The sequence below is a fragment of the Caretta caretta genome, chromosome 7 (assembly GCF_965140235.1).
Source record: "Caretta caretta isolate rCarCar2 chromosome 7, rCarCar1.hap1, whole genome shotgun sequence".
Taxonomy (NCBI): Eukaryota; Metazoa; Chordata; order Testudines; family Cheloniidae; genus Caretta; species Caretta caretta.
Genome location: NC_134212.1, coordinates 109,429,274 through 109,456,429, shown reverse-complemented (window position 1 = coordinate 109,456,429; position 27,156 = coordinate 109,429,274). Strand labels below are relative to the sequence as shown.

At 41.0% G+C, this 27,156-nt stretch overlaps 1 protein-coding gene across 2 annotated transcripts; it reads right to left on the bottom strand.

The window, feature by feature from the left end:
- Positions 1-1,041: 1,041 nt before the first annotated feature.
- On the bottom strand, positions 1,042-27,156 carry RGS10 (regulator of G protein signaling 10). Of its 2 annotated transcripts, none has more exons than XM_048858697.2 (5): positions 26,728-27,156; positions 18,382-18,500; positions 16,792-16,878; positions 6,300-6,443; positions 1,042-1,670 (listed from the first exon to the last, which is right to left on the bottom strand). In XM_048858697.2, exons 1-5 carry the CDS (start codon positions 26,774-26,776, stop codon positions 1,524-1,526), a joined length of 546 nt encoding a protein of 181 aa, XP_048714654.2. In that variant the 5' UTR covers positions 26,777-27,156; the 3' UTR covers positions 1,042-1,523. The 2 variants fall into 2 exon arrangements, with proteins under 2 accessions (XP_048714654.2, XP_074987158.1); XM_075131057.1 differs by lacking the exon at positions 26,728-27,156 and adding an exon at positions 24,527-24,620.

Here is a 27,156-nt window from a genome sequence, read left to right as displayed (position 1 = left end):
ACAGCCCATAAATACAAGCTCAAGAAAAGCCTGTACTAACACAAAAAATGAGTAAATAGTGAGTCAGTGTGAGTCAGAGCTAGACGACACATGGCGAAGCTTGTAAATAAAACATGCCAGCCAATATGTTCTCCCAATTCCAAATGGCAATTTAGTACTTTGGCATTGAATTAGTGAATTCAAAAAATATAAACATTAAACATTTATGGCAAAAATGCTTTTCAGTTCCCAAGCTGCTCCAGGCAGACAAAGAGAACTCTTTGGTGGCGATTTCCACCAGCATTTTCTTTTATTATCCTAACATTTCATCATTGCATGTTGATCTTCTCAGGGCAGACATAAACTGTCCTTCATCTCAAGCATGGAGTGGGAATGGCTACAATCACAATGAGAATTCACAGTTCTGTTGGACTTCCCAACATCTGCACATAGGAAACCCTAAAACACTTTTTTGGGGAAAACAAAATCAGATAGTATGTTACCAATTGATTTTAGCAAAGCCAGACTGAAAATGTAAACTGTTGTTTTGTGCCTCTGCAGAAGGACTCCTGGCAACCAGGGCACAATTCCTCAGGAAGATTGGGGAAGACCTAATGCTTACTAGTACTTGTATGTGACTTCAGAATAAGTGTGCTAGCTGGTTGAAGTGCTAAGCCCACCCGAAGGTGTGATGTCCAGAAGTGGGCAACGGGTATCAGTTCTCCTATAGCTTTTTGAGTGCTTTGAAGGAATCCTTCCTATTTTGGTGCTTTTGTTCCATTATAGTTTAGGTGCTATGAAAACACTAGAGGTTTTATTGTGTTTTTAAAGTTGACATGTTATTTCTGTCAAGGCTGGCGGTTAGCCTCTGTCATCCGAAGAAGCTGGTTGGCTGTTGTGGGAAACATCATGAAATCAAAGAAATACAGTAATGAAAATCCTGACCAAAAAAACCAAGCCTTCTGCTTCAATAATAAAGGCAAACCCACGCTTCCCAAAGTCAAAATTGAAATTGCTTTTCAAAGTCTCACAGACAGATTAGTTTCAAAGAAGAGATTTACATTTGGGAGGACTGAAACTGGGTTTTATTAGGAGTAACCCTAAATTATACTGCCCCCTAATGGTAATCAATGTATGACGCATCCACAGAGTTACCGGAAATGCTACTCTGCATTGACTTCACAAACATACACACAGGATAGCTATAAAATCAGGAGGCAAAAGGAACCCTATCTTCCATTTCTCATGTTTGTGATGCCTCACAAAATACAGTGATTGGAAAACATTTATATTTGTTAAATATGGGATGTAATTCATGCTACATAGGGATACCTCAGCATTTTAGCTTAGAAAATGGTCTTTTCAAGAGTGTTTGGTATTAGCCATCATGCAAAAACAATTAGTTGTTCAAGCAATTAAGAAGGTAAATATCCCCTAAAAGGGTTTTGTGCTTGTCAAGCCTTAAATGCAACAGTTATAGACCCAAAAACTGTTCCTGAGAGTTAGGTTATTTTTTGTTGCTTGTCTGAATGGGTTTCTTTGGATCATGTGTTGTAAATCCTTGAAGCTCTTTTAGCTACAGTTTGAGCTTCCGATGAATTCTCTTCTTGTTTCTCGGCCCTCTTGTGTTTTAAAAATATGTCTGACTTTAAGAAGCGGCTGTAGCTGTCGTACTTCATGAGATTGAATATCTGGGGGAGGGAAACAAAACAAAAACAATGACTCAAATAAAATAGATCCTAAACCAGAAGGATAATAGGAAAAAGTTCTAAAATTTTGTTCTGTCAGCAAATGTGTACACTAAAATGTACTGGCCAGAAAGCATGACATTAAAATAAATCTTATATACTCTAAAAGTGATTGTGTATAACAAACAGTATTATGGGGCTCCATGTTCATTAATGTCCATATCAAATTTGATCAGCCTATGGGTCAAATGGTGGTTTTCCTGCCTGAGAACTCGGCAAATGCAACCTGATGTTTGAAAGCTAGATTCTCACATCACCACCTGTTGTAAAGGGTCTGCAGCTGGCACTTAGTTACTAATTGTATATGATGTACAAATGAGGACATAACCCAGCTCCCACCCATAACAAGGTCAGCTCTGCAGGGGCCACCAGGAGAAAAAACGTAATGAAGTTGGCGTTCGGGTGGTGCAGTAAAAAGATGCGACTCAGAATGCACAGAAGGGGCAGAGCTGTATACACTCACCTTTCTGATCATAACCACACTTGAATATCACCGTAGAGCCTGAGTGCACACACACAGCACTAAGATGTTAACAAAAGAGAGCCTCTAAATAATTTAAGCAGAAAAATGGTTGCAGGTGCAAATGTGTCACTGATTGAAATAGCTGGCTTGTCCAACACTCCTGAAGCTGAGCTCACACTTATAACTGGTTTAGCCAACACTTGTTACTCATGCGAGGGCTGATAGCCTGGTTTCATTCAAGGCAATGGAATTTTGCCATTGACTTCAAGGAGACCAGGATTTGACCCCCGGTGTGTACAGGGGCACAAGGCACTATATAATAATAAGTATTTCACCTGAAAACTCTTCTTTCTTTTTGTTTCAAAATAAATATTTTATCCCCATTTCCCCACCACCCTTTTTTAGGTATTTTTGGGAGCTAGTCACGTTGTCTTTTCTCTTCCAGGACTTCCAATTCCCTGATGTTCTTGAACTCCGCTTCATCCTCCAACTCAGTTGTTTTCTAACCTCCTACTTCCATCTATTTCTAAGAAAACTCCTACAACTTACTTGGATTTTTACTACCACCACGAAAAAGTCTTTAGTGTTCTCAGTTGTCTAGGTCGTGACTATTTTGCTTGGGCTAGAAAAGCTAGGGGAGAAAAAAAAAATACTGCAAACCATAACTCCAAACCATCATTGAAACAAAACAAAAGCATACATCACCCTCTGGCAATGAGTGCACTAGAGTAGCCTCTCTGAGTCACGCTTCGTGACTGATTACATTTTATGGTGCCCAAAGTCCCTAAGCTAAGCTTCCAACAGGAATTTTTGGATTCTCAGCTGCTTCAATAAGTAGGGTTACAAATTCCATGTGTGGATAATTGAAGCTGTAGCTTTATGGGTCTCATTTCTAAAACGTTTCAAACTGTTAGTGCAACTGTAGCTTTCCTCCTTGTAGAGAGAACACTTGTTCTTTTCACCTCCGCAGTAATCTTAGCTTCAAAAAACCCTCAATCACATAAAACATATGCATGTATGACCTGTAGTATCCTGCTTGCAAAAGAAATGACACAGGGGCTTTCATACTGTTGTTCATTTTTTATGTAAACCAGTGGAAAACTCCCTGCTTTAATTTAAATGCTAAATGGATTTAAATGAATTTTAACTCAAGTTAGCTACCTCAGTGTAGAATGCTAGCAGTGACAAGGCACAAGTAGGCTTTACTTTGATGTGGCTAGTTGAGGTTAACCCTATACCTCCCACTTGGGGTTGACCCTGACTAGCTACATCAAGGTAAAAATTACCTGTGCCATGTATCTACTAGCATTCTACATCGAGAGAGCAATCTAAATGTAAAAATACACCTTTTTTTGTGGTGAAGACATAGCGCATCAGAGGTTCATGAGCCAGAGTCTGGAACTTACATTAACAGACCCCCTCCTTTTCATGGTGACAACAGGGCACCTCTCATGGTGGGCAAATACTATAAAGATTAAAACCAAGTTGGTAACAGTCCTGGAGTGTGACAACTACACAGATTGCTGAGTTTTTTATAGTCATGTGCAGAAAGGGAATTTTCTTGCTCTTTAAACTGAATGGATGAGATTTTTGGAATCTCTGCACAGAACAGGTGCAAGTACCTGGGCAAAGAGTTTGAAATTCACAAGGGTTCTATGAACCACTAAAGTTCCACTTCCACATACTGAATAGCAGCCTTTGTGCTGACGCTGTATCCAAATAACTACATACACAGGGCCAAATACTGATACTCTTACTAATATTTAAAAGTACTTTACCCCAACAAGAAGTCCCAGTGAAATCAATCGGTCTACTCAAGAAGTAAATTGCTACTTGCCATGAATAAGGTCAGAGTCTGGCCTTCAAGCTATGACCTTTTATACTTTATAAACACAGTCATATCTCAGATTGTCCTCGTGGGAGCAAATTATACCACTCCTTGTAACTTAATAAGGATTCAAGCCAGAGAAGAGGATAATTGCTGCTGGAGTACTGTGTAGCAGGATCAGACAAAAGCTGCATTCCATACAGTGGAAATCTGCAGCAATCCCCAGATGTCCTGTGTTTAGTTTTAAAACATTTACAGACATTCTTGAGTAGCACATTAACGGGACTCCCCTAGAACCTGGTTTAGTATATGTCTCTAATTTGTGCTTCTTTGGCTGTTCCCATCTATGCATGGATCCCTCTTCTAAAATGGAGAACAGTTAAAGTCTTTTGTACTCTCTCCAATTTCATTGTCACAGACATGTAATCACCTACTATGCAGAGTAACATCGGGGTTTATGAGGACACTTTCTTTCCCATTCCCCCCCATAAGTCAAAGCTATAAGCGCAGATTCTTTTATGAATGATTTTGCTTTGTCACACTGAACTTGAGCTTTAGACATTTCCACTGTTAATCGTTTGGAATCCACTTCAAGGGGAGCAGAACATTTTCTCAACAGCCCACTTCGATACCTGACAGATGCATTCAGCATGTGATGTCAACTCTGTTAAATATGCTGTTTAAATCAAAGAACTGCTTTGCTGTAAAAGACATGAGCCAAGGGGAAAATACAAATATTCAAAAGTCCTGTGGAGGGTGCAACAGGAAGTGGCAATGGCCACACTCTTTGGAAGCTGCAGATGAGAATCAGTGACTCCACAGTCTATGGCAAAGTAGGTTAAAAAATGAAGAGACTGTCTCCAAAATGGACATCTACAAAATTCTGCCCAAAGTCTTGCATTGCCAGATGGGCTGGGATTGGAATCCCAGGAACGAGCCCTCTCAAGCTATGAGGATGTTCAGATCTGCACTAGCAGATCCAAACCCTTCCTCGACCTATAGAGATTTTTGGATTGGGATATAGAGGCTCACTTACCAGCTCAGCCCCCCTCTCTAAAGCACAAGGAGATGATAGGGGGTATTCCAGGACATCTGTCCCATTTTGAGTCAATGAGCAGCTGAAATCAACCAAGGAGAAAAGTCCTGAAGCAGATTCCAGCGACCACAAGGGAGCCAGTAACAGAATTCAGTGTTACTGAAATCACCATAACTGGTGTCTCAGTCTGAGTGCACAGCAAAACATGGACATAAAATCAGTCAGCTGATGGGTTCTCCAGCTGCTGACAAAAAACACAGAGGCAAATCCTACCAAGCTTCCACTGAAAGCCCCTTCAGCGGAACAGGGGCAAAGGTGGGGGCATCACATTAGGGGGCTGTGGCAGAGGTGGGGAGAAAGGATGTGACACTTCACACATCCTCAGATGCTCACTCCTGCATGATAATTATTTCAGCAGAAGTAACCTCCAGAGAAGAGCTGCAGCACCTCTCCATGCCTGATGGGGATGGGAGTCCTCCACTTCCACCTTCCATGCATCTGCTAAGTGCCCAGCCCCGGAGCTGGACTGAGGATTTGATCCATAACAAATGCAGAGTGGCGCACAGTAACCAGGTCCCAACTTTATTAAGGAACCTTATGCTATCACAGATGGTGTATGAGTTTCCCCCGAGCGAGGGCTGCAGCAGCAGGCACTCTGTAGAGAGTGCACAATGTATAATGTTCCCTTTAGGGTATGGAGTGCAGTTGAGAAGAATAAAGAATTTAACAAGCTGTTTTATTCTTAGCAGCTTTTCACTGTCATTTTTAAAAAGCTAACTAGGCCAGAATAGACCGAACTGGAGCCCGGGCTCTTCTGTGCTAGCCAGTACGTGAGTAGTGTCCTCTCCACCACATTACCAGGATAGGCTGCCAGAGCAGGACCCCTCTGGCTCCTTTTCCCTAATTCACCTTCCGTCACATTCAATTCTGTCCTTTGAAGCTTCCAACTCAGCAAGCCACCACAGAGTACAGCACACGGCATCCAACCCTTCGTTTTACCCTGAGTCCAGTGAGCGTGCATCACTCTGTATCTTGTAAGATCATCTGCTTTCATACCTGCATGGGAGCTCATTTTACCAGTTAGCTGGCAATGTGCATGCTCTGGCAGAACCGACACTATATACAGCAACAGCCCAGGCCTTATGGTCCCGCCACCTCCCTGTCCCTGCCATCTTCAATGCATCCTTCCACACGAGCCATAAAATATGTCCTCAGGTGTGAGCAGGGTAAACGTAATAACTTTACCTGGTCCTGCAGCTTTTGAAACATTAGTGGGTGAGGTTCTCCCAATATCGTCTCATTCAAACGGGATTGCCCTTCAACATTGACTTGGCAGGAAGCTTTACTGGACAGGAAAGTCATGTAAATTTCTTTAGCTTTTTCTTGCATCTGTGAAGGGTCAAATATTTACAATGGGAACATGTTACTTTGCCAGAGTCCTCCTTCAAGACATGCTAACAGCATGGGAGATGCCTCTATCAGGGGCAGCATCTTAGAAATAAGATATATAGTCAAAAGAAAGAAAGTGTGCAGTAAGTCAGTTTTTTCTTGTACATTCTGGCTGGGATTTCCAAAAGATCACAAGGGAGTTAGTTACCCAGATCAAATCTGGGCACCTAACTCCTTTAGGTTCCTTTAACTATCCCAGCTCCTGACTTCTGTTCTGAAATGTTTATAATTAAGTACAAAGGACCTGATTCTCCTCTCACTTACACAGGTGTGAATCAAGAATAAAACTGGCAGGAGAGGAGAATCAGGCCCCAGAATGCTATATCATGCAGTAAATTCTCTTTCCTCTTTTGTACTGTAGAAACAAAAAGGCAAAGAAAGCAACCAAACAGAAATCAGATACTTGTGAACACACTATAGCTAATAGTGACATATAGATCATTTCATTCCTCATTTAGGAAATAGATATTCCTTAAAGAAAGGCCTAATCCTGCAACATGCTGTGTTTTCATTAGCTTTAATGGGAGCTAACAGAGCTCAGCACTTAATTCAAGAAGTCAATATCTTCTAATGATCAGGCCCTGATCATGCAATTGTGTAACTGCACAGAGAGGGCTTATCACTATAACTGAAGAGGTTAGGTGTGGCTTATTTGAGGTAATTTATTTTTCATTGTTTGCTCTGACTGCAGCAGATGTTCTGTTTTAGTGGCCTTCTCTTCATAAAGCAGGAATAAGAATGATAATGCTTAGCACTTATGCAGCACTCTTCAACTTCAAAGTACTTTATTAAGGACCCCAATCCTGCTCCCACTGAAATCAATTACAAAACTCTCCTTGCTTAGGAAGTTCATGGAAGCAGATAAAAGAATGAGCACAGTGGGAGACTCTATTTATTTTAAAGCCACCTGAGATGAAAATCTCAAACTGGTGTTCTAAATTTTTCATGCTTAAAGCTGCATACCAGCAGACACTAGAAGATAATTAGCAATGAGTAACCATAAATATTCTGCATTGCATATTTAATGAGGAACAGTATTCGTAGAGCAGCACAAGCCAGAAGACTGCATCTGTGATGGGAAGTGAGACTGAAGAGGAAAGCACTTAAACCCTTGGCCATGAACAAATCACAGGAATACTTTTATGTTTTACAGTTCAAAATAGACATGTGGGGATAATTTTTAAAAAAAGCTATGCACATCTATCTTAGTGTATTCCTAAGGTCTAAAAAATTAACCGTCTCACAGCTGAGAGCACGTACATGTTGAGTGGCAACATTTCTTTTTAAAAGAGAATATTCATTCAGGAGAATGAAATACCAGGATATAACAGATACAGTAGATCATACCGAAGGAGTATATTTAGGAGCCATACTGCCTAGGGATGTGATCTTTGTCAATTTCATACTAAAGCAGGTAGGGTCACTCAGGCCTGCTCTAACTAGAGAAGTTATACTAATATAACTATGTCCATTAGACATGTTTAACCAATACAGTTATATTGCTATAAACCTACTGGGAATGCAGTTACGCTGGTATAAAGGTGCCTTTTATGAGGATAACTTATTTCACTTCCTCAACCAGAATAAGCTATACCAATATGCCAAGCACTTTTTTATCAATATAACTTCATCCACACTGGGGCAGGGAGAATAGGCAACTTTAATTATACCGGTATAGTTAAAGCAGCAACATTTGCTAATGTAGAGGAGCCTTCAAGACAGGGGTAGTAAATTATTTTTTAATCAACGTCCAAATTTCTTAGTCAAGGCATAGTCAAGGTCCAGACTCCGGAGAAAATAATAATAAAAAATAACAATAATAGTGATAATAAGTAAATAAAAAGATTTCCGGGTCCGTTCAAAAGAGTCCGGTGATCTGGATTTGACCCATAGTCCGCCTATTGACGACCCCTGCTTCAGGGTTTGCTTACGCTGCAGCTGGAAGGTGCGATTGCCAGCGTGAGTAGACAGATTCATTGACCTAGTGCACTAAAGTGGCAGTGTGAATGTTGTGGCACACGCAGCAGTCCAGGCTAGCCATCCAAGTCCAAGCTCACCTGACCCCCCTGGATTCTAGCTTAACTGCAACACCTACACTGCTATTTTTAGCGTGCAAGTTCGAGTGAAGCTACCGTGAGTTTGTCTATCCCCGCTGAGAATCACAGTGCCCAGCTGCAGACATGACCTCAGCGACCTTCCAGGAAAAACGACTGCTGAGCAGGAATAAGGAAGCGATGTCAGTGATTCAGTAGATGGCACTCTTCCTGCCTTCTGTGTCAGCTGGGTGGTAAAAAGGGACTGTGCTACTGGAACAGTCTTCTTTTAAATAAGATTTAAAACTGAGATCTCACTCACGTGTGGTCATTAAAGATCCCATGGAACTTTTCATTAGTATACATGTGCTTGCCCCACTGTCCTGGCCAAATTCCAATTTGGACTATAAGGTTCTGTCTACAGAAATCCCCCTTGCTGTTTCAAATGGATATAATATTCCTCTTTACTTCCTTTCCCAGAGTCAAGTTCTGCTCTCAGACACATGTACGGTTCCCAGAAGAAATAACCGGGGAACCCCAGATGTTCATCAGAAGCCAGACTCTGGTATTTAAATTATTTAGCATTGCTGAGCTCCGTTTAACCATTGCCACGTTCCAGCCTAGAAGTGGCAGCAGAGATTCCTGAACATATGAAGTTTGCAAGGTGCTTTGAGACCTTTTGAAATGAAAGGTGCTATATATATATTTCTGCTACCATAAGCAACAGGAGAATCTTCACTGTAGCATTTTGCTAAATTTTTCCCGTGGTTGAAAAAGTGAAAAAGATTCCATATGATTGGATAGTTCTTACTCCCTATCTGTGTTTACTTTTAAAGTGCATTTGAAAAGGAAGAAATATTTTAACATTGTGAGCACACACAAAGGGTTGTGATGTTTGTTTGTTTTTAAATCATGAACATACAGCAACTGCACACAACTGATGCTAATCAAATGCTCATCCTTATTTTTAATACAAAAAACGCCTTGTTAATTAAACAAGAATCAGATTTGCTCTATAAAATCATAGTGTCCACGTGCTAGAAGAAGTGTACCAGGCACTAGCGGTGGGGCTTTTTGTTATTGTTTTTAACATATTTTCAAAACTGTCGAGTTGTTTGAAAGCTAGCTACTGAACATAACAATAATTCTACTTAAGAACACTAATCAGCATTTATATAGCACACCCTGTGATCAGCTTTACTGACATTAACTAATTAACAGAGGGGTGACTATAAAAAAAAAGAGCTAGTGTGGAAGAGGTACTGAAAATGACACTGCATGAGTCCTCAGCCCAGTTGTGGAGGGCACTGATGGTGAAAAGCTGCAGAGAGGTAGCACGTCCCTCAGTTAATGAATACAAGCAGTAAAGGTATTTCAAAAACTTTTCACCAGCACATTTATGTCATCATCATCCTGACATTATACAGACTTGTGCAAAGCCAAACTATGCTACAGATTGACGCAAGAGGTCATAATAATGTGCCATAGAGAGATGCTCTTTTAAGCCATTTAGACTATTAGGGGGGCCTGAACTCACCTGGAGGGTGTCCGTGCACGAATTTGCAACAGTTTGGTTAACCAGCCTCTGTGTGTGAACTTCTTTTTATTTTATTTTTTTTCGTTAAAGAATGATTTATTCTGCTTTAGCTTAATTTGATAATGAATGGGTTTTAACTAAACCAAAACAAGCCTGGTTTAAACCAAAATAAGAGTGTCCACACTGCTTTCTGTTCCAGTTTAAACTGGTTTAAAAATGACACCATAAGTTAAATCAGTGCAGATATGTGAAGAGAAGCCGTTGGAGGAGACAAATATGTAAAATGTGGTGGGAGATGGCTTTAATAAACTTTGAATACATAGAAAAAGAAATACGGACAAAAGACTTGGGCAGCTAAGGAAGAAAAGAGCAGAAAAGTCTCTTTCTTTGAATTTTTTGAATAGATGTGGGGCAGAGCCAAAGCCCACGGGAGTCTTTTCCCTTCTTGCTAATGGGCTTTGGATCCGGCCCTATAAGAGTGTGAACTGGACTTCTGAATTATAGTGAAAACTACTGCCCAAGGGGTACAGAATGCAAGGTACCATCCTGCCATGTCAGGCATCTTAACCCAAATGAAGGAGCAGAGCAGACTAGCATTTAAAGCCCTGGGCTGAATGCCAGCTGAATGCTGAATGCCAATGCCAACCTGTTCCTGGTTCTGCCACCAGTTTGTTGTGTTCTCTTCGAATTTTAACATTGTAAGCAAGTGGCACTTATTTGCAATTCTAATTCTGTCCTAAACGTTTTTGCCTGTGAATAATATTTGTTGAGAGAGAAAACTGCAAATTATACAGGGCCAAATTATGGCTGCTCCCATGTGTCTGGCGGGGCACTAGAAGAGGAAGGCAAAAGATACTGCTATGCACTAATTTAGCAGTTGGCATCCTTCAGGTACAGGGTAGGGGGATCCAGTGTTGCCAGCTAGACACACTGTCCTTCCCCACTTGACATACTGATAAGGGTAGGCAAGATTACAAAGCATGAGCATACGTAGTATTTGCCATAGACAGTAGTAACCGTTACTCATGAGCATACTTTCCACAGTACGTTTGGAGGTACCATGCCGGCTCCTGGTCTCTGCGGGCATAATGTCTCCACTAGCTGTTGCTAGTAAGGCAGTACACCTCCTCAAACCCCTAGTACAGCAGGACAGGCCCCATTTGACAAGAAAATAGGCCCAAAAGGCTAGGGGACTCAGGGATAACTCAATCAGCATACAGAATAATGGATATCCATGGAGACAGGGTGTGTAGGGGCCAGGTGTTTGCCTAAGGATTTACAAAGAAAAAAGAAACCCAAAATAATTCTCTGAAGAGGAGACCTCCTTGGGTAAGAGACAATAGTCTGCAACTGTGCGTGTAAAAAAAAAAAAAAACAGCAGGAGGGACAAGATTTTATCCTCCACTGAGGAAGCAAGCTCATGGTGTGGCTGCCTTGTGAAAAGAGGGTCACAGCCCGACAGTAAAGCACTGATCTGCAATCTTTTATTAGACAGGAGAGTATCTTGTTAATTAAACCTAATCTCTAGAATGCGTATTATGATTTTATTTCATATGTAACAATTTATTTCCAATAGTTCTACTTCCTGTTACTTGAATCTGTATGCCTTGTTAAATAACCCTATATTCGATTTCACTATAAACACATCACAGGCTACGTCTACCCTACAACCTATGTCGACATAACTTATGTCACACAGGGGTGTGAATAAACCACCCCCGAGTGACATAAGTTACACCAACATAAACGCTTGTGTGCACAGCGCTATGTCGGCGGGAGAGCTTCTCCCACCAACATAGCTTCTGCCCTCTCTCCCATCAGCATAGAGCGTCTTCACCAGACACGCTGCAACGGCACAGCTGTGGCCCCATAGCGCTGTATGTGTACACCTACCCTACGTGTTGTGTTAAGCAGAGTGGTGATCTGAGGGGAACTGGTAAGCTAGGTATACTGCATCTTGGAAGCAGCAAATCTGTGAATACTGTGATTGTCCAGTGGACCAAGGGCTTGACACTCCACGGAGGAACTGGGAGGGCTCAGCGTTAGAGTGGGCCTATTGCTAACCTGCAGAGTGACAGCGAGGCCCCCGGCAGACACAGACAAGGCCTCCTCACACTAAGGGCATGTTGTTGCAAGGTGCCTCACAACTCTGAGTATCCCTGGGAAGCATCACATTAGCAAAATATACAAGTTAACTCCCTCATTGATGTAGTGTTACAGTGATTGCTGCAGAAATCACTTTCAGGAGACAAATTAGTGTTTCATGCTGTAATAAATACTGAACAGAATGATTTCTATCTTTAAAGTTTCTGTTTAATTCTGTAAAGGAGATAGATAGATAGATCTACAATAACTTTTAAACCCTACTGCAAATCTATAATGTATTATAATTCTTCTAGCCTCCAGAAGCTTTGCTAGTGTTAGACTGCTGACTGCATATATTGACTAAAGACTGGTACTGAATAATTGAAGGTAAATGGGAACTAGTTAATCATTGTCCGTTCAATATGGCAATCCATCTGAGGATTCATTGCACTGTTATCTCTGTATGTCTGTTTACCATTTCCTGTGTCTGTGTGCACAATCTTAAAACAGAAACCATGAAAAAAAGATGCAGATTATTTTATAAAAGGAAAAAAGGGTCATCATCCCACTGCAAAATCCTACATAAGGACTTTTCATGCAGTATCCATCTTAGAATACAATTTGGTACCTGTTTAAGCAACAATGGAGATGACCTAGCTCCTGAGCAGGGCCTGGGCCACTGTGCATCATACAGACAGAAAACAGCTGGCCTGTGTGAAGAAAAAAGATACTCCCTATTTGCAAAACAGCTGCAATGCCAGATCCACATCCACCAGTGAAGAAAGTAAGTTCTCTTGACAGAGGGACATATCTAGACACCAGGCCTTACATACTGCACATACCATACCAAGGTGATATTGTGCACAATGGGTTACTTTCAGCACTGATTTGTAATAACAAGGACCGAACAGGTGCTATGTGTAATGGCTTTTGTGCCAAGGCTAAAGTAGGCCCCGTGAGTCTTGTCTTGCAATTAGCTTGTTGAGGTGAAGACAGGGCACAGACAGCTTCTCAACCATGTGGACAACAGCCAGGCAGAATGCTGCCACTTGTGTTAGGAGGACTTGAAGTGAGAGCTAATTAATGTACCCAGTGCCAGTCTGTCTAACTTAAATGGCTGCCACCATGGTAGTATCTGAGCAGCTCCCACATATTCATAGCTTCCAAGCCCTGAAAGGACCATTGTGATCATCTGGTCTGGTCCCCTGTATAACACAGGCCATAGAACTTCCCCAAAATAAATTCCTGGAGCATCTCTTTTAGAAACACATCCATTATTTCAAAATGGTCAGTAATGGAGATTCCACCATGACCCTTGCTAAATTGTTCCAATAGCTAATTATTATCACTATAAAAAATGTACACCTTATTTCCAGTCTGAATTTGTCTAGTTTCAACTTACAGCCATTGTAGGTTGTACCTTTCCGAAAGACTGAAGAGACCATTATTCAATGTGTGTTCCCCATGTAAGTACTTATAAACTGTAATCAAGTAACTCCTAACCTTCTCTTTGTTAAGCTAAATAGATGGAGCTCTTTGAGTCTATGGCTAGGTATGTTTTCCTATCCTTTAATCATTCTTATTGCTCTTTTCTGAACCCTCTCCAATTTATCAACATCCTTCTTGAATTGTGGACACTAGAACTGGACATGGTAAAACAGCAGCAGTTGCACCAGTGCCAAAAGAAGAGGTAAAATAACCTCTACTCCTTCTTGAGATTCTCCTGTTTATGCATCCTTCCTGGGACAGCATTAGCTCTTTTCATCACAGTGTCGCATTGAGACCTCACGTTCAGCTCATTATCCACCACGACCTCCAAATCTTTTTCAGAGTTACTGCTTCCCAGGATAGTGTCCCCCATCCTGTAAGTCTGACCTACATTCTTTGTTCCTCAGTGTATCCGTTTAACCATATTAAACTGCATATTGTTTGGTTGCACCCAGTTTACCAAGTGATCTAGATCACGCTGAATTAGTGACCTGTCCTCTTCATTACTTACCTCTCCCCTTATTTTTGTACCACCTGCAAACTTTATCAGTGATTATTTTATGTTTTCTTCCAGGTCATTGATAAAAAATGTTAAATAGCACAGGGCCAAAAACCAATACCTGTGGATCCCACTGGAAACACACCCACATAATGACAAGTCTCTTTTTTCAATTAAATTTTGAGTCCCATTTAACCTGTACCATCTTAATTTTATATTAGTCTAGTTTTTTAATCAAAATCTTGTACAGTACCAAGTCAAATCCTTTGCAGAAGTCTAAATAAAACATCAACACTATTACCTTTAACAAACTTGTAATCTCATCAAAGAACAATATCAAGCTAGTTTGATAGGATCTATTTTCCATAAACCCATGTTGATTTGCATTAATTACAGTGCCCTCCTTTAACTCTTTATTAGTCAAGTCCCATATCAACCACTCCATTATCTTGGCCAGGCTAACAGGACTATAATTACCATGGTCATCCCACTGACTCTTTTTAACAATTAGCACAACACTATTTTTTTCCCAGTCTTCTGGAACTTCCCTAGTGCACCAAGACTTATTGAAAATCAACATTAATGATCCAGCAGGCTCTTGGATGCAAGTTTTTGGGACCTTCTGATTTTAAAATGTCAAACTTTAGTAGCTTCTGTTTCACATCCTCCAGAGATGCTAGCAGAATGGAAAGAGTGTTATCATCACCATATGATAAGACTGTATCATTTGTTTTTCCCCAAATACAGAACAGAAATATTTAAAATAGAAACAACAATCATCCCCCCATCGTCCCAATCTCTCTCTTCTTTCCAGACTGTAGGAAAAACAGCCTGATTAGTTGTTTCTGTTTTGAGTGTGTCCATCTAGATGTGTATGCATAGACCTTACTGAGGGAAAACCAAGCCCAAGACATTACTTCTGGGTAGTTCTATGCATGGTGAGGTCTGTTGTTGAGTTGGTTGAAAAATGTGTTTCCTTTCCTGCAGAAAAATTTTTGGCAGAAATTTGAATACTGAAAAATATTTTGGTTTTCAGTTGTTCATTTTTTCTTTGTATGACATATCAAAATTTCCTGTGGAAAGCAGACATAAGAACGGCCATACTGGGTCAGAACAAAAGTCGATCGAGCCCAGTATCCTGTCTTCCAACAGTGGCCAATGGCAGGTGCCCCAGAGGGAATGAACAGAACAGGTAATCATCAAGTGATCCATCCCCTGTTGCCCATTCCCAGCTTCTGGCAAATGGAAACACTTTTCAAAAAAAAAAAATTAATTTTGCTGAAAACCCAATTTTCCACTAAAAAACAGTTCCAAGGAAAAATTTTCAACCAGCCTTGATCTATAGTCATTCCTGTGTCTTGTGAGAACGAATATCATAGTCAAGGTTGGATCTAGACTTTCACCTGCAAGACTCCCTCTGAAGGTTAACAATTTCATGGTACTAAGGGTACCATGGGGATGAGACCTGTGTCCCCATTGCCTCCTATTTCTGATGGTGCCTGGCACAGTGGGGAGTGTACAATGCACCTTTCTAGAGCAGGTGTAGAGAGTTCTGCTCAGCAAACTCCCTGCCCCTATCTTCCTGTGGCACTCTGCTTGCCTTTGGCCAGCAGAGTACCGCCACTTGGACTATTCAGCTGCAAAGTGCTCGTCCAGCAACAAAGGCTATAATTTAGCCCTTGATGTCCCCATAGAAAGTCTAAAGCTGGAATTCTCCAACAGGCCTAAGGGAATTAGTCACTCAGCTCCCACTGACATGCAATAGGATTCTGGCTTCTAACTTCCTTTGGACGTCTCAGCCTAAAACATTAATCAAATTACATGTTTTAATTGTCAAAACATTCTCCAATATTTACAGGAGCAAACAGACAGAAACCCAGTAAACATTTCAGGCCTGATTCCACATAACGTGGTTCTGATCCCACAGTCAGAAAATGCAACTAGACCCCTGTGCTCATGTGAATCCAATTGCAGGACTGGCACCTATACAGCAGAAAAAGGTTATGATTAGAGCTGACCAAAAAATATTCAACAGAACAGTTTTCTGTCAAAAATGCAACTCAGTCGAAATCTAAAGAATTCACAGGAATATGTTGATTTTGAAGAAATTTTTGATGGGGGAAAAGTCTAAATAAATGGTTTCCACTGTTTTAGTTCCATGTCAACACATTTAATTTTGATACAGTAAAAATGTTTCAACTTTCTTGTTTTGATTCATTTTATTTCAATTTTTATATGGTAAAATAATTAATGTATTACAATATATTTAATATTTTATATATAATACACTATATGTAGTAAAGTTACACCATTATTGAAACAAAACATCTTTAGCTTATCAAAGAACAATGATTAGACATTATCAAAACAAAACATTTCAGTGGTTCCAAATTGAAATTTTTTGGAATTTTTGTTTCATGGGAAATATCAATTTTGGCTTTTCATTCTGATTCAGAATAAAATTTGTTTTACTAGCTAGCTACAACTAGCTCTAGTTTTGATGATTTCTGATACATTCCTTCAATATATTTGTTTGTACATACATGAAATACAGCTGAATAACTATGTAAGTAGGAGACAGGTTATATCCCTAATGCTACCATGGAATCTTTGTTGGCAGGTAAAGTTTAATTTTGAAGGAAATACCTGTTTCTTGTCTTGCATTTTCTTAAATTCTTCACATGCTAACCAGAACAAAACATTTTCTTCACTAAATTCTTTCTTTAAAAATTCCTGGGGAAAGAAAAAAAAAAAAGTACAATGTTAAGATCTGATTTTTCAGATGTTTGTTTCCTCTCCCCGTGTTAGTCTGTACAAACTAGATGCTCTTTGGGCCCAGGACTGTCTTATTATTTTTTGTACAGCACAAAATGAGGCTACCAGCTGGGGACCAACAGGTGCTACTGAACTATCAACAAACAACATATTCAATGCTTTAAAAAATACAATCCATAAGAACCAGCCTACCTAAATTTTAGTCTTAAATTCCGTCAGCCAGCTAATGAGAGGAATGTATCTATCATCATTAAACAACTTGAGCAATTTAAAATTGTTATTCAGAAAGAACACAGGAAATACACAAACTCAGTAGTAATAAGTATATAGCTCTCTTTTAATGAGCTTTATCGATCACTTGGGATTCTAGTCTACTTTCATTTGACATTCTTTACTGGCAAAAACTGCAAATGAAACTGCTTCTAAACATGATCATCAGTAACAATAAATTATCTTTAAGTAAATTAAATCAAAAGATATATTTGCACTCTCCAGACAGTGTTTAAACAAACCACATTCCTCCTAAAGAGAAGCATTTTTTAAAATGGAAAAAATATATATATTTAACATGTGTATAAAAACAATGACTGAAATATTTATAGTTCTGGGATGTTCAATTTTCAATGTCAAATGTGAAAAAAGAAAGATTAAATTATTTGCTGGCACCAGGAATTCTAAAAGCATTTGGATCAGTCTAGTAATAGTAATAGCACTTTCCAGCAGTGGTCTGGTATAAAATCACTTCACTCCAGCCTCTGGGTTTGATTGGACAAATCATTACTCAAGCAAATAGTTTTTATTTATGCAAATAGTTACACTGATTACTAGCATGATAAAAGACTTGCGAGATTGAGGGTTAATGGGCCACCCCCAACATTCTTGAGCCACAGTCCTGCATTGTGATCTGTGTGGGCAGACTGCTGATCCCACAGGGAGCCCTACTGAAATTAAAGGAGCTATGCTCAGTTCACCTGCCTGGGTCACAACACAGGATCGGGCCCCTACTGAGTTACTCTTGCTCAGTAGCAGTCACTGGAATAACTTATATGGATAAGGGTTACAGGATCAGGCCCCAGTAGTGGATATGACATGACAGGAGACCGTAATATTTCAGAAAAGACCAAGTTTCCTTCTGCTCCATTATTTAGCCCACTGTGGCTTTCCAACCCTTACTCCTACTGTACCCATACCATTGCCGGTCATCTGTTTTCTGGTTAGAAAGGTGCAACCAATCATTTTCCCTACACCCAAAGATAGGCTGTTGGCAGAGGACACCATCTGAGAAGCATAGCAAATGCCCCAGCTCAACTATTCTGTCACCAACGCTTAATTCACACATCTAGTTATATACAAATGTATACCCTCATGCCATTGGTACCCCACCATTATTTAATGCGGATACATATTAAGCTTCAAATGCTGTTTAAAGTCTATGCAACCATTAATAGTTAAGATAGCTACCCTAAATCGTTTCACTCCTTCTGGATCTTCTAGGAGGTTCTCTAGTGACGTAGTCCACCTTGAGGTTCCTTTTAGGGTTTGTTGGCTGCTGCTTGGGTTGCCATCGCTGTCATTTATCTCTGAAAAGTAAACAAACCAGCTTTAAAAAAATGAATAGTCTCACGTGCATTTTTCTGATCCCATCACTACCCTCCTCAACACCTTCAAGTCATAGCTGCTTTCTTAAAAGGAGATGTGATCACACTGAAAAGAAACATGTCTTTTTCCATTCTGCATCGTTGCTAAGAGCTTGTCTTCGCTGCTACAGTTTGCTCAGAGTCCGTACACTCCGGTTACTCCACTCAAACTAACCTAGCTCGACCACACTGCAAAACAACACTCAGGCTGCAAGAGCGATTTGATTAGCAGCTGATGCGCTGTTGTAACTCCTGCAGCTGCATCCCCACAGCATTACAAGTTCAAGCATCAGCAGCACTCAAGCTTCAACCCACCCTGACAGCCCAGTGAACGAGCTAGAATAGAAACTGTCGTGTGTGGATGGGGGTTGGGTTCGGGACAAAACCTCAAGCTAATCCTGCAGTGAAAGCAAAGCCTAAGAAATGTAAAAGCTGCTTTACAGTCAGGGAACTCAAGAGCAGATAATGTCATTGTCTTATCTGAGTTAATTTGCCTTATGGACATGGAACATTACTACCAGAGCCTCAGCTGTAAAAGGGCTGTGAGCTTGTTTCTGGCACCGTCAGTGCTATTGGCTGGTTTAGATCACCCACACCGAAGTTATGAGACAAATCTTGGTAAGCTGCCTAGATGAGATTTCTTTTAGAAATGAACACTCTCAGGGTAGGGTGGGGGCCACGGATGGAGAAAGAAAAACTATGCTTTGTTTAGGAGGAGACGAGGCCTACAAATCAAACCATTTTACTGGGAGGGCAGCTAGACAGGTGGTGGAATGGTCTCGTGCAGTCTTGGAGTACACTTATTGTCGGGCAGTTTACTTTTGATTTTCTTAAATCAATTGGAGTTTTCCCAGAATAAAGAGTGCAAGGTTGTACCCGACTAATATGCCAGCCAGCATTCTCACAAATGTTCCGAAGTCTAAGGAGAAGGAAGAGATGGTCTAACTGCTGAATCTACATCTGACTGACTGTGCCAAGAGATGGGTTTATTAAACCGCAGGCTGCTGAGGCCAGATAGAAACAGATTCTTCACTGGCTACCATTCTGCAGTCCCTCTTCTTGGAAAGGCTCCAAGTATTTTACTGCTGAATTGAAAAGCTTTATAATAAACACAGAGAGAGCGTGATCTTCCATTCGCTGTGTGCCCAAAACTTCCAATAAAGACAGTGGGAGTCTGGGCCATCAGGGTCAAGCCTAAAACCCTATCTAAGATTGCTAGACATTATAAGACTGGGAGTCTAATCACACATTCCTTGCACACTCAAAACTCCACTGTAATAAATAAAGCTCTTACTTAGGACACCGTATTAATAATAAATACAAAGAGGGCATTTGTAATTGAAAGCTACGCAAGCAGAGACCAATCCTGCTCACCTTTCTCACCCAAGTAGCCCATTGAAGTCAATGGGACTATACGTGTAAGGAAATTGAACAGGATTAGGCCCCTCTTCTATTAACAGTTTGGTATCTCATTTCTATTTATTGGCATGTTTATTTTTATAAGTCCTTCATTTCACCTTAAAGCCAGTGTTCAAAGATATGGATCTTCTCAATACATATTTGGATCTAAGTTAGGGATCTTTCTAAGTGTGGAGCTAAACCTATTATAGCAGCTGTCCAAAAAGAAAAAAAGAAGAAAATGAAAAAGCATTATACAGAGTAGAGAGTCAAACATCAGCAGATAGCTAGAATGATAAATGCCAAGACTGAAAACCTATGGAAAACTGGTATTCCAGAAAAGCCTATTGTGCTAAGTGGATTTTGGTTGTTGGAGGCTTTGGTGAGTTCTTTTGATGAGTTCCCTCTGATAACAGTCAGATGGACATCTGGTTGTAAAAGCATAATAATCTCATTCACTCTCCACAAGGCATCTATCATAGGAGTTTCCCTTTCCATGGGGAATACAACTCTGCAAGAGGGTGAAAGCATCTAAAGTTGCACAGACTCCATCACATATCGTTGCGTAAGGAGAAAGAGAGACCCACCCCCATGCACCAAATCAATAAAGTATATAGAGACTAAAAGGAGAATATTTTAAATTAACCCAGCAAGTGGGACACACACTGAGTATACTATAAAATACAAGCCATGTCATTAGCATCCTCCTTCATCTGTTGTGATCTCTCTCTTTGTCATCTCTAAGTAAGCCCCCAATCCTGCATTGTCTTGATGTGTGAACTTGAACAAGGCACTTTAACTTCACCATGCCTCAGTTTCCCCTTTGGGGAAATGGAAATAATAATAATTCCCTCCTCAAAAGGGAGTTGTGACATTTAATTAACGTGTCTACAAGGCATGTTGGGATCCTGGGGTGGAATGTGCAAAATATTGTTACTTGTATAGAGTCAGATTCTCATGTTCTGCAAATATCCACTGTCTGTACACAGGGACCAAATCAGAATGGCAGTGTTTTCTACCCACAAGTGTAAATGACTACACCAGGGGTGGGCAACCTTTCAGAAGTGATGTGCCGAGTCTTCATTTATTCACTCTAATTTAAGGTTTCGCGTGCCAGTAATACATTTTAACGTTTTTAGAAGGTCTCTTTCTATAAGTCTATAATATGTAACTAAACTATTGTTGTATGTAAAGGAAATAAGGTTTTTAAAATGTTTAGGAAGCTTCATTGAAAATTAAATGAAAATGCAGAGCCCCCCGGGACCGGTGCCCAGGACCCGGGCAGTGTGAGTGCCACTGAAAATCAGCTCACATGCCATAGGTTGCCCACCCCTGGACTACACAATGGACAGAGTAGTGGAGAACCAAACCTATTAGATATACTCTTTACGGGAGTCAGATTTTATGTCTGGTCTTCTTTTGCTCTACCATGCAAAATGGACTGTAATGGTTACTCGTCCGTTGTTCTTTAAAAAGCATAGCAGAAGCAATATGGATATTCACTTCTAAGAGGACTCTGAAGCAGACTGACTTTAGAATCCCAAGCTAGACCTGTGCTTCTGTTTTTCTATGATATCTCTAGAACACTAGATGACAGACACATTGTGGCCTACCCTGGGGATGAGGAAGGGAGCAAAGAGTTTCCTCCCCACCTGATGCCTCTCTTGCAAGGACAGGGCACAAGGATTGCACTAGTCTGGTGACACTGGCAATGCTAACTTCCCCCAAGTGGGCATGGAGTGGTGGGGCTACGGTCCGATGCGGCAGCCACTTTCCTCAACAAGCCATGAGAGCTTGGGCAAAAAGAAATTCCAGGGAGGACCCAGCCCCACCTGAGCCAGAGAAATTCTCTACCCAGAAGGAACAACTGCAGCAGGCACAGACAATGTCATCAGACTGCTTTCTACAATTTCTCTCCCCTGTGCTCACTGTCCATTCACTCCAACCCCCTCCCTCAGAGTCTCTTCATTTCAGCCTTACTCTACCTACCCTCTAAGTTCCCCTGCTTCCTACCCTCCTCCTTTCCCCCTGCCCTACCCTTCAATGTCCCCTCTCCCTTCTCTTGTCTTTTCATTTAGCTATTCTCCTCCTCATTAAACCATACCCAAAGAATTTTAAAAATGTAAATGAGATAGACCCACTCCTCCATTCCCCCCACTCCTCCCAAAAATACTGTGGCACTAACATGATGTTTGCAGACCACCACTGTTCACTCTGTTTGCATGTTACTTCCCTTTCTCCCTACCCTTTGTCTTTCCTGTCTACTTTCACAGAAGCTCTTCGGGGCAGGAGTGATCCAATACTGTGTTGCACAGAGCTTAGCACAATGGGGCCCCATTTTCAGATGGTCACTTCCATAATACACATAATAAATAATAGGCTTTTTCCCCTTCTACACAAGCGTAAATGACTACACAAGGTACAAGGCCATGGGGAAACAGGCCCAAAATACTTCTGATAATATTAGAATTGTTGTAGCTCTGTGTTTTCACTGTACACAGTTCTAAGGCACCTCTCACCTCAGTTACTGGACACTCACATACATATTTCTAGTATAAGAATTGTCCCCAATAAGATCATAGCTCTCCACTCTATACACAATTGCTTAAATCCGTCTGATTCAACAGGTTCATGTGTACCATACAGAGAATACTTCTTTATGTCTTAAAATAGGCAAAAGGTTTGCCTGGACCTAACCCAAGGGATAATCTCTACATTTCTATCTACTAAAGTTCTACTGAACTGTCTTGAAAAAAAATCATCACACTTGCAGTGGAATTTATATACAATTCTTCACAACTAATTTATTTTTAGAATGTAACGGTGAAATATATTTTAGTATATGAAATATGCTAATCCTTAGTTATCCCTCTTCTTGTCATTAGTAAGATCATCTTATTCCATCAGAAGCCCTGCAATTATGCTGTCCTGTAGTTTACACACAAACTGCATGCTTGCCAGTGCCACCAGTACCTAATATCCAAATGATAGAGTAATTCACTTCTTTTTTAAACAGCAGATAATTATGTGCACCAGTAAGAAGAACGCAAAGGAACTACAGAAAAAGGGATCTTTTCTATTTGAACTTTTGTAGAAGATTAAAATGTACAGAAGTAGATAAAGATGTAAAATAACTCTGATCTTTCTTGTTTTGGTGGAAAAAACACTCACTATCTTTTAAACATACAAGGAAACCAATAAGTGGAGAAAATACTATTATAAACATTCACAACATAATTGTACGCAGGACCCCACCATACAGTCTTTACTTCAACAAAACTTCCACTGACTGCAGGATCACAACGCATTTTCTTATATTATGTGCAGCGGCCAACTGCTTGTATAAACAAAGCTAACGTCTGGAAGTTATACTAGCTGCAGCATTATTTTAGGGAACAATCCTATATGATCTATTTTGATCATTACAAAATACTATTACACAAGATACAAAAACACCTTGTAAATAAATATTTGTATAAGTGATAAATGAAAGGGCATATGTAATTTTTTTTTAAAAGTTCTAACTACCACCCTTGACACTGTCCGTATCTGAAATAGCGAATATTTGTATTATACAAACAACAAGTCCCATGCTAACATTAATTAGCAAATCAGAACTCCAGGCTCCGGACCTTGCTTTGAAAGGACAGTGGCAAAAAAACAGAAGAAACCACCAATTAACATTACATGCTTACTGTTTCAAATAATAAGGTGATTCAGTACATGGGGTGAGATCTTCACACACTCCTAAGTGATTTAGCAGCACAAGTCCGCTTTGAATTTCAGTGGAAACTTTGTGAACCTGTTCGATAGACACTTTGGAAAATCCTACCCATAATTCTGAAGTGTTGCAAACATATAACATATATTTAACAAACAGACATATAACAAATATTTAATAAACTGCGCCCTGCGGCAACATATCACACAGCAAAAATTTGTGCATCTTACGAAACTTTGTTACATCAGCCATTTAATGCTTGTTCTTTGCTTATCCCTTTCCATATATGTTTTCTGCAAAGTTATTAACAAAAGACAGCAGACATGACCAGCTAATCAGCCAAGTATGTACCCATATAGCACCTTATAAATAGCTTTTTTTCCTTTGTTCCCAGTGTTTAAACAAATAGCATCAATTCACAGAACAGTTAACAGGTTTCAGAGTAACAGCCGTATTAGTCTGTATTCGCAAAAAGAAAAGGAGTACTTGTGGCACCTTAGAGACTAACCAATGCATCCGATGAAGTGAGCTGTAGCTCACGAAAGCTTATGCTCAAATAGAACAGTTAACAAAATCCTTCCCATTCTCCTATAAACTTATCTTGAGGGAACTTTGACTGCACCACATGCATTTGCTCCTTCTTCACACAAAATCAGGCCTGGGTCCTTTGGGAAGCTGTGAATACTGACAGCTGGGCCTTTTATTTTTTAAAGTGCTCTTAACCGTTTCTCTGTGATCATCAGAATGTCTTTCCCCTCACAAGCAACAGTCCTGAATTAATAAACCAAGGTTATGGAACAATGAGAAATTGTTCTTAACTGTTCCGCTTAACAAGGGAAAGTTCCCTTACTTTCCATGTACCCAAGTGCCACTTGATGAGTCCAATAGATCAACTTTTTCTAGTAGCTGCTGTATTTTAAAGGACCTATGGGCTACGAAGAGTTGTCCTTTGCCTGTTTTGGTTTGTTCAAAGTATAAGCCTTAACATCCTCTTTCGAGTGTCTCCAACAACAGATGGCAATTGGATTCTAGTTTTAACTATACGGAAGGAAATTAAACGTATGTTCTGCATTTGTAGCATCTCTGAAAGCATTCACCAAGCACATAACTTTAAAAAAAAACCAAAAAAACAAAAACCTAGACTAAAAGCCACACTCAATTTTTCTTTGGAAGGCTTTAATGAGGAACTTGCAAGTTAGTAATCTTATTGTACATTCCAAAAGTAATGTCGGTACTCAGGATTCTTAGTTTGTTATTTTTATCCAAATTATTTTACAAAGAATAATATATGTTATGTTCATTTCCTTGAGCCACTGAACCTGCTGTGTCAGTGAAAGTCTGTTGTAAAATGTTCTGTATTAAAGTGCTGTAAAATGTTCTGTATTAAAGTGCTGTAATATTCTGAAAGTGTGTCTGTAAAAATGGCGTTCTGGGGTTCCGTGTCAATGACTTCCATATCAAATGTAAGAAGATGGTCTTAGATGACAGCTCTCCAAAGTCAACTTGGAATCTGAAAGTCAAACTAGGTTCTTTCTGGTTAGGAAGTCACCACCACTAACACAGATGATCTAATCAGAATGTCTTTAAAATTTTGGTTGATGTAGAAGCAACAACAGAATCCAACAGCCTCTCCTGTAGAGAGTCTACAATGGAAAAGACTATGCTACACCTAAATTATAGTTTCTGAATCTTGTGCTTAAAACATAACCTATCAGTTATATTTGATAGCCCCAGAAGCATACAAAGCATTAAAAGGTGCATAAAGACAGAAAATGCTACCTGGGCTGTGTCCATCTGTATCAGTGAGGGCAAACACACATGACAGAAGTATGTATGCCTCCCACCCCCACCAAAGTTCACTTTGTCCTGGGAGCTATTAAGCATCTTAAAAGCATGGACAGGTCTACAGCAATATGAATCATCAATCACACCCTGTACTCAGTTAGTTTAAGTCTAATTAACATCATTATATCTCAATATTGTAAAAATCCAGATACACTGACAGGTTTCAGATATGAAACTTGCCACCACTGCTTTCGGCCACTGCATGTTTTGAGTTGCTTTATAAGTATTACCAAGTCCATTACATGAGAATTAGACAGCTAAAGCCATTATTTGCTATTTTAGAACTGCACAATTGCATATTTTGAGAAATTATAGTGGACTTTTACAGTCATACTAAACCTCATGAACAGCTGTCATTGTTCATGCATAACTCAGAGGAAAGGCAGTAAAAAATTCAGGTTGATACAGTGAAACCATACATTCATACCTTCTTTCTATCCATCTGTATCATCCAGCTGGTTAAAGCACCTGAATGAGAGTTATCTACTTGATTTGTAGAGGCACTGAGCACCCACAACTCCAGTTTAGCTCAGTGGAGCTGTAGGGGTTCAGCACTTCTGAGGCACAGGCCCTATTTGAACCTGATGTCATTTGGCACTGCTACTTTCACTGGTGTTTGTTACAGTTTCTTATAATGTAGCCTTCCCTCTGCCACACAGCAGCTATGACTCATGTGGAGAGAAAACAAGACAGTTAACAAACCAAAGCACATCTGGAAGCTGGGCTCCGTGTTCCACTTCAGCGTGCTTTATTTTTCAGACACACTAAAAAGAAAACTCCATCCTTCCTCTTTCAGCTAAACTTCCTCTTGGTCTTGAAGCAGCTTGCGGCTGCAAGCAAGAAGTGGTTGTGTCTTCTCAACGCAAAGCCAAAGCTTCCTGGGCCGAAAGGCAGCTGCAAACTAGAGGAGTCTGGAAAGGCACCAGCACCCCTGGTTCCTGCTTTGGGTTAATCATTGGTTTAAAAAAAAAATGGAGCTTCACCTCCAATCTGGACCCAGCGGCAGAAGGCCGGTGCTGGCCAGAGTCATACCCTGCCTGGGGAGGCTGGGGCTGATTCTGGGGCCGCTGGTTCGCGGCCCGGGGTTAGCCCCGGCTGACTCACACCGCGCGCTCTAAGCCTGGCGCCGGGATGAAGGTGCCCCCAGCGCGCGGTCCCGCTCGGGACCCCGGCTCGCCCGCGTCCTCCGCGCAAAGCTCTCCTTACCTGACGGCGGCCGCTTCCTGCTGAGCCTGCTCACAGCCCGGGTGAACATTTCGGGGGGTGGCTGCCCAGCTCCAGCCGGCCAGCCGCAGGAGGCGGTGCCCGCGACGGGAGCTCCCTGCGCCCCAGGAGGCGCCTCCAGTCGGTCCCGCGGCGAGGGCTGGGCGCGCCTGGCACTTCCCCAGCCAAATGAGACGGGCCTGCCTGCGGTGAGCGCCCTCCCTTCGCTGGGACACCCCTAGGAGGCGCCCCACGTGGGCGCCCTCCGCCTCTGGCTGCCGGGCTCCTGCGCTCCCTCCTGCTGCCCTAGGAGGCGCCCCGGCGCGCGCGCGCTCCGCAGCTGCCAGCCTGTCCCGGGGCGCTGACTCAGGGGCCGGGCGCATCCTCCTTCCTCCGCCCGCGCACGCCAGCCGCTGCCGCCGAGCTCCCTGC

Coding starts and splice junctions, on each gene's coding strand:
- RGS10 (XM_048858697.2), bottom strand. CDS start 26,776: ATGTTCACCCGGGCTGTGAGCAGGCTCAGCAGGAAGCGGCCGCCGTCA. Junction 18,501..26,727: donor CAGGAAGCGGCCGCCGTCAG/GTAAGGAGAGCT, acceptor TTTACTTTTCAG/AGATAAATGACAGCGATGGC. Junction 6,444..16,791: donor AAATGCAAGACAAGAAACAG/GTATTTCCTTCA, acceptor GACCCTTCACAG/ATGCAAGAAAAAGCTAAAGA.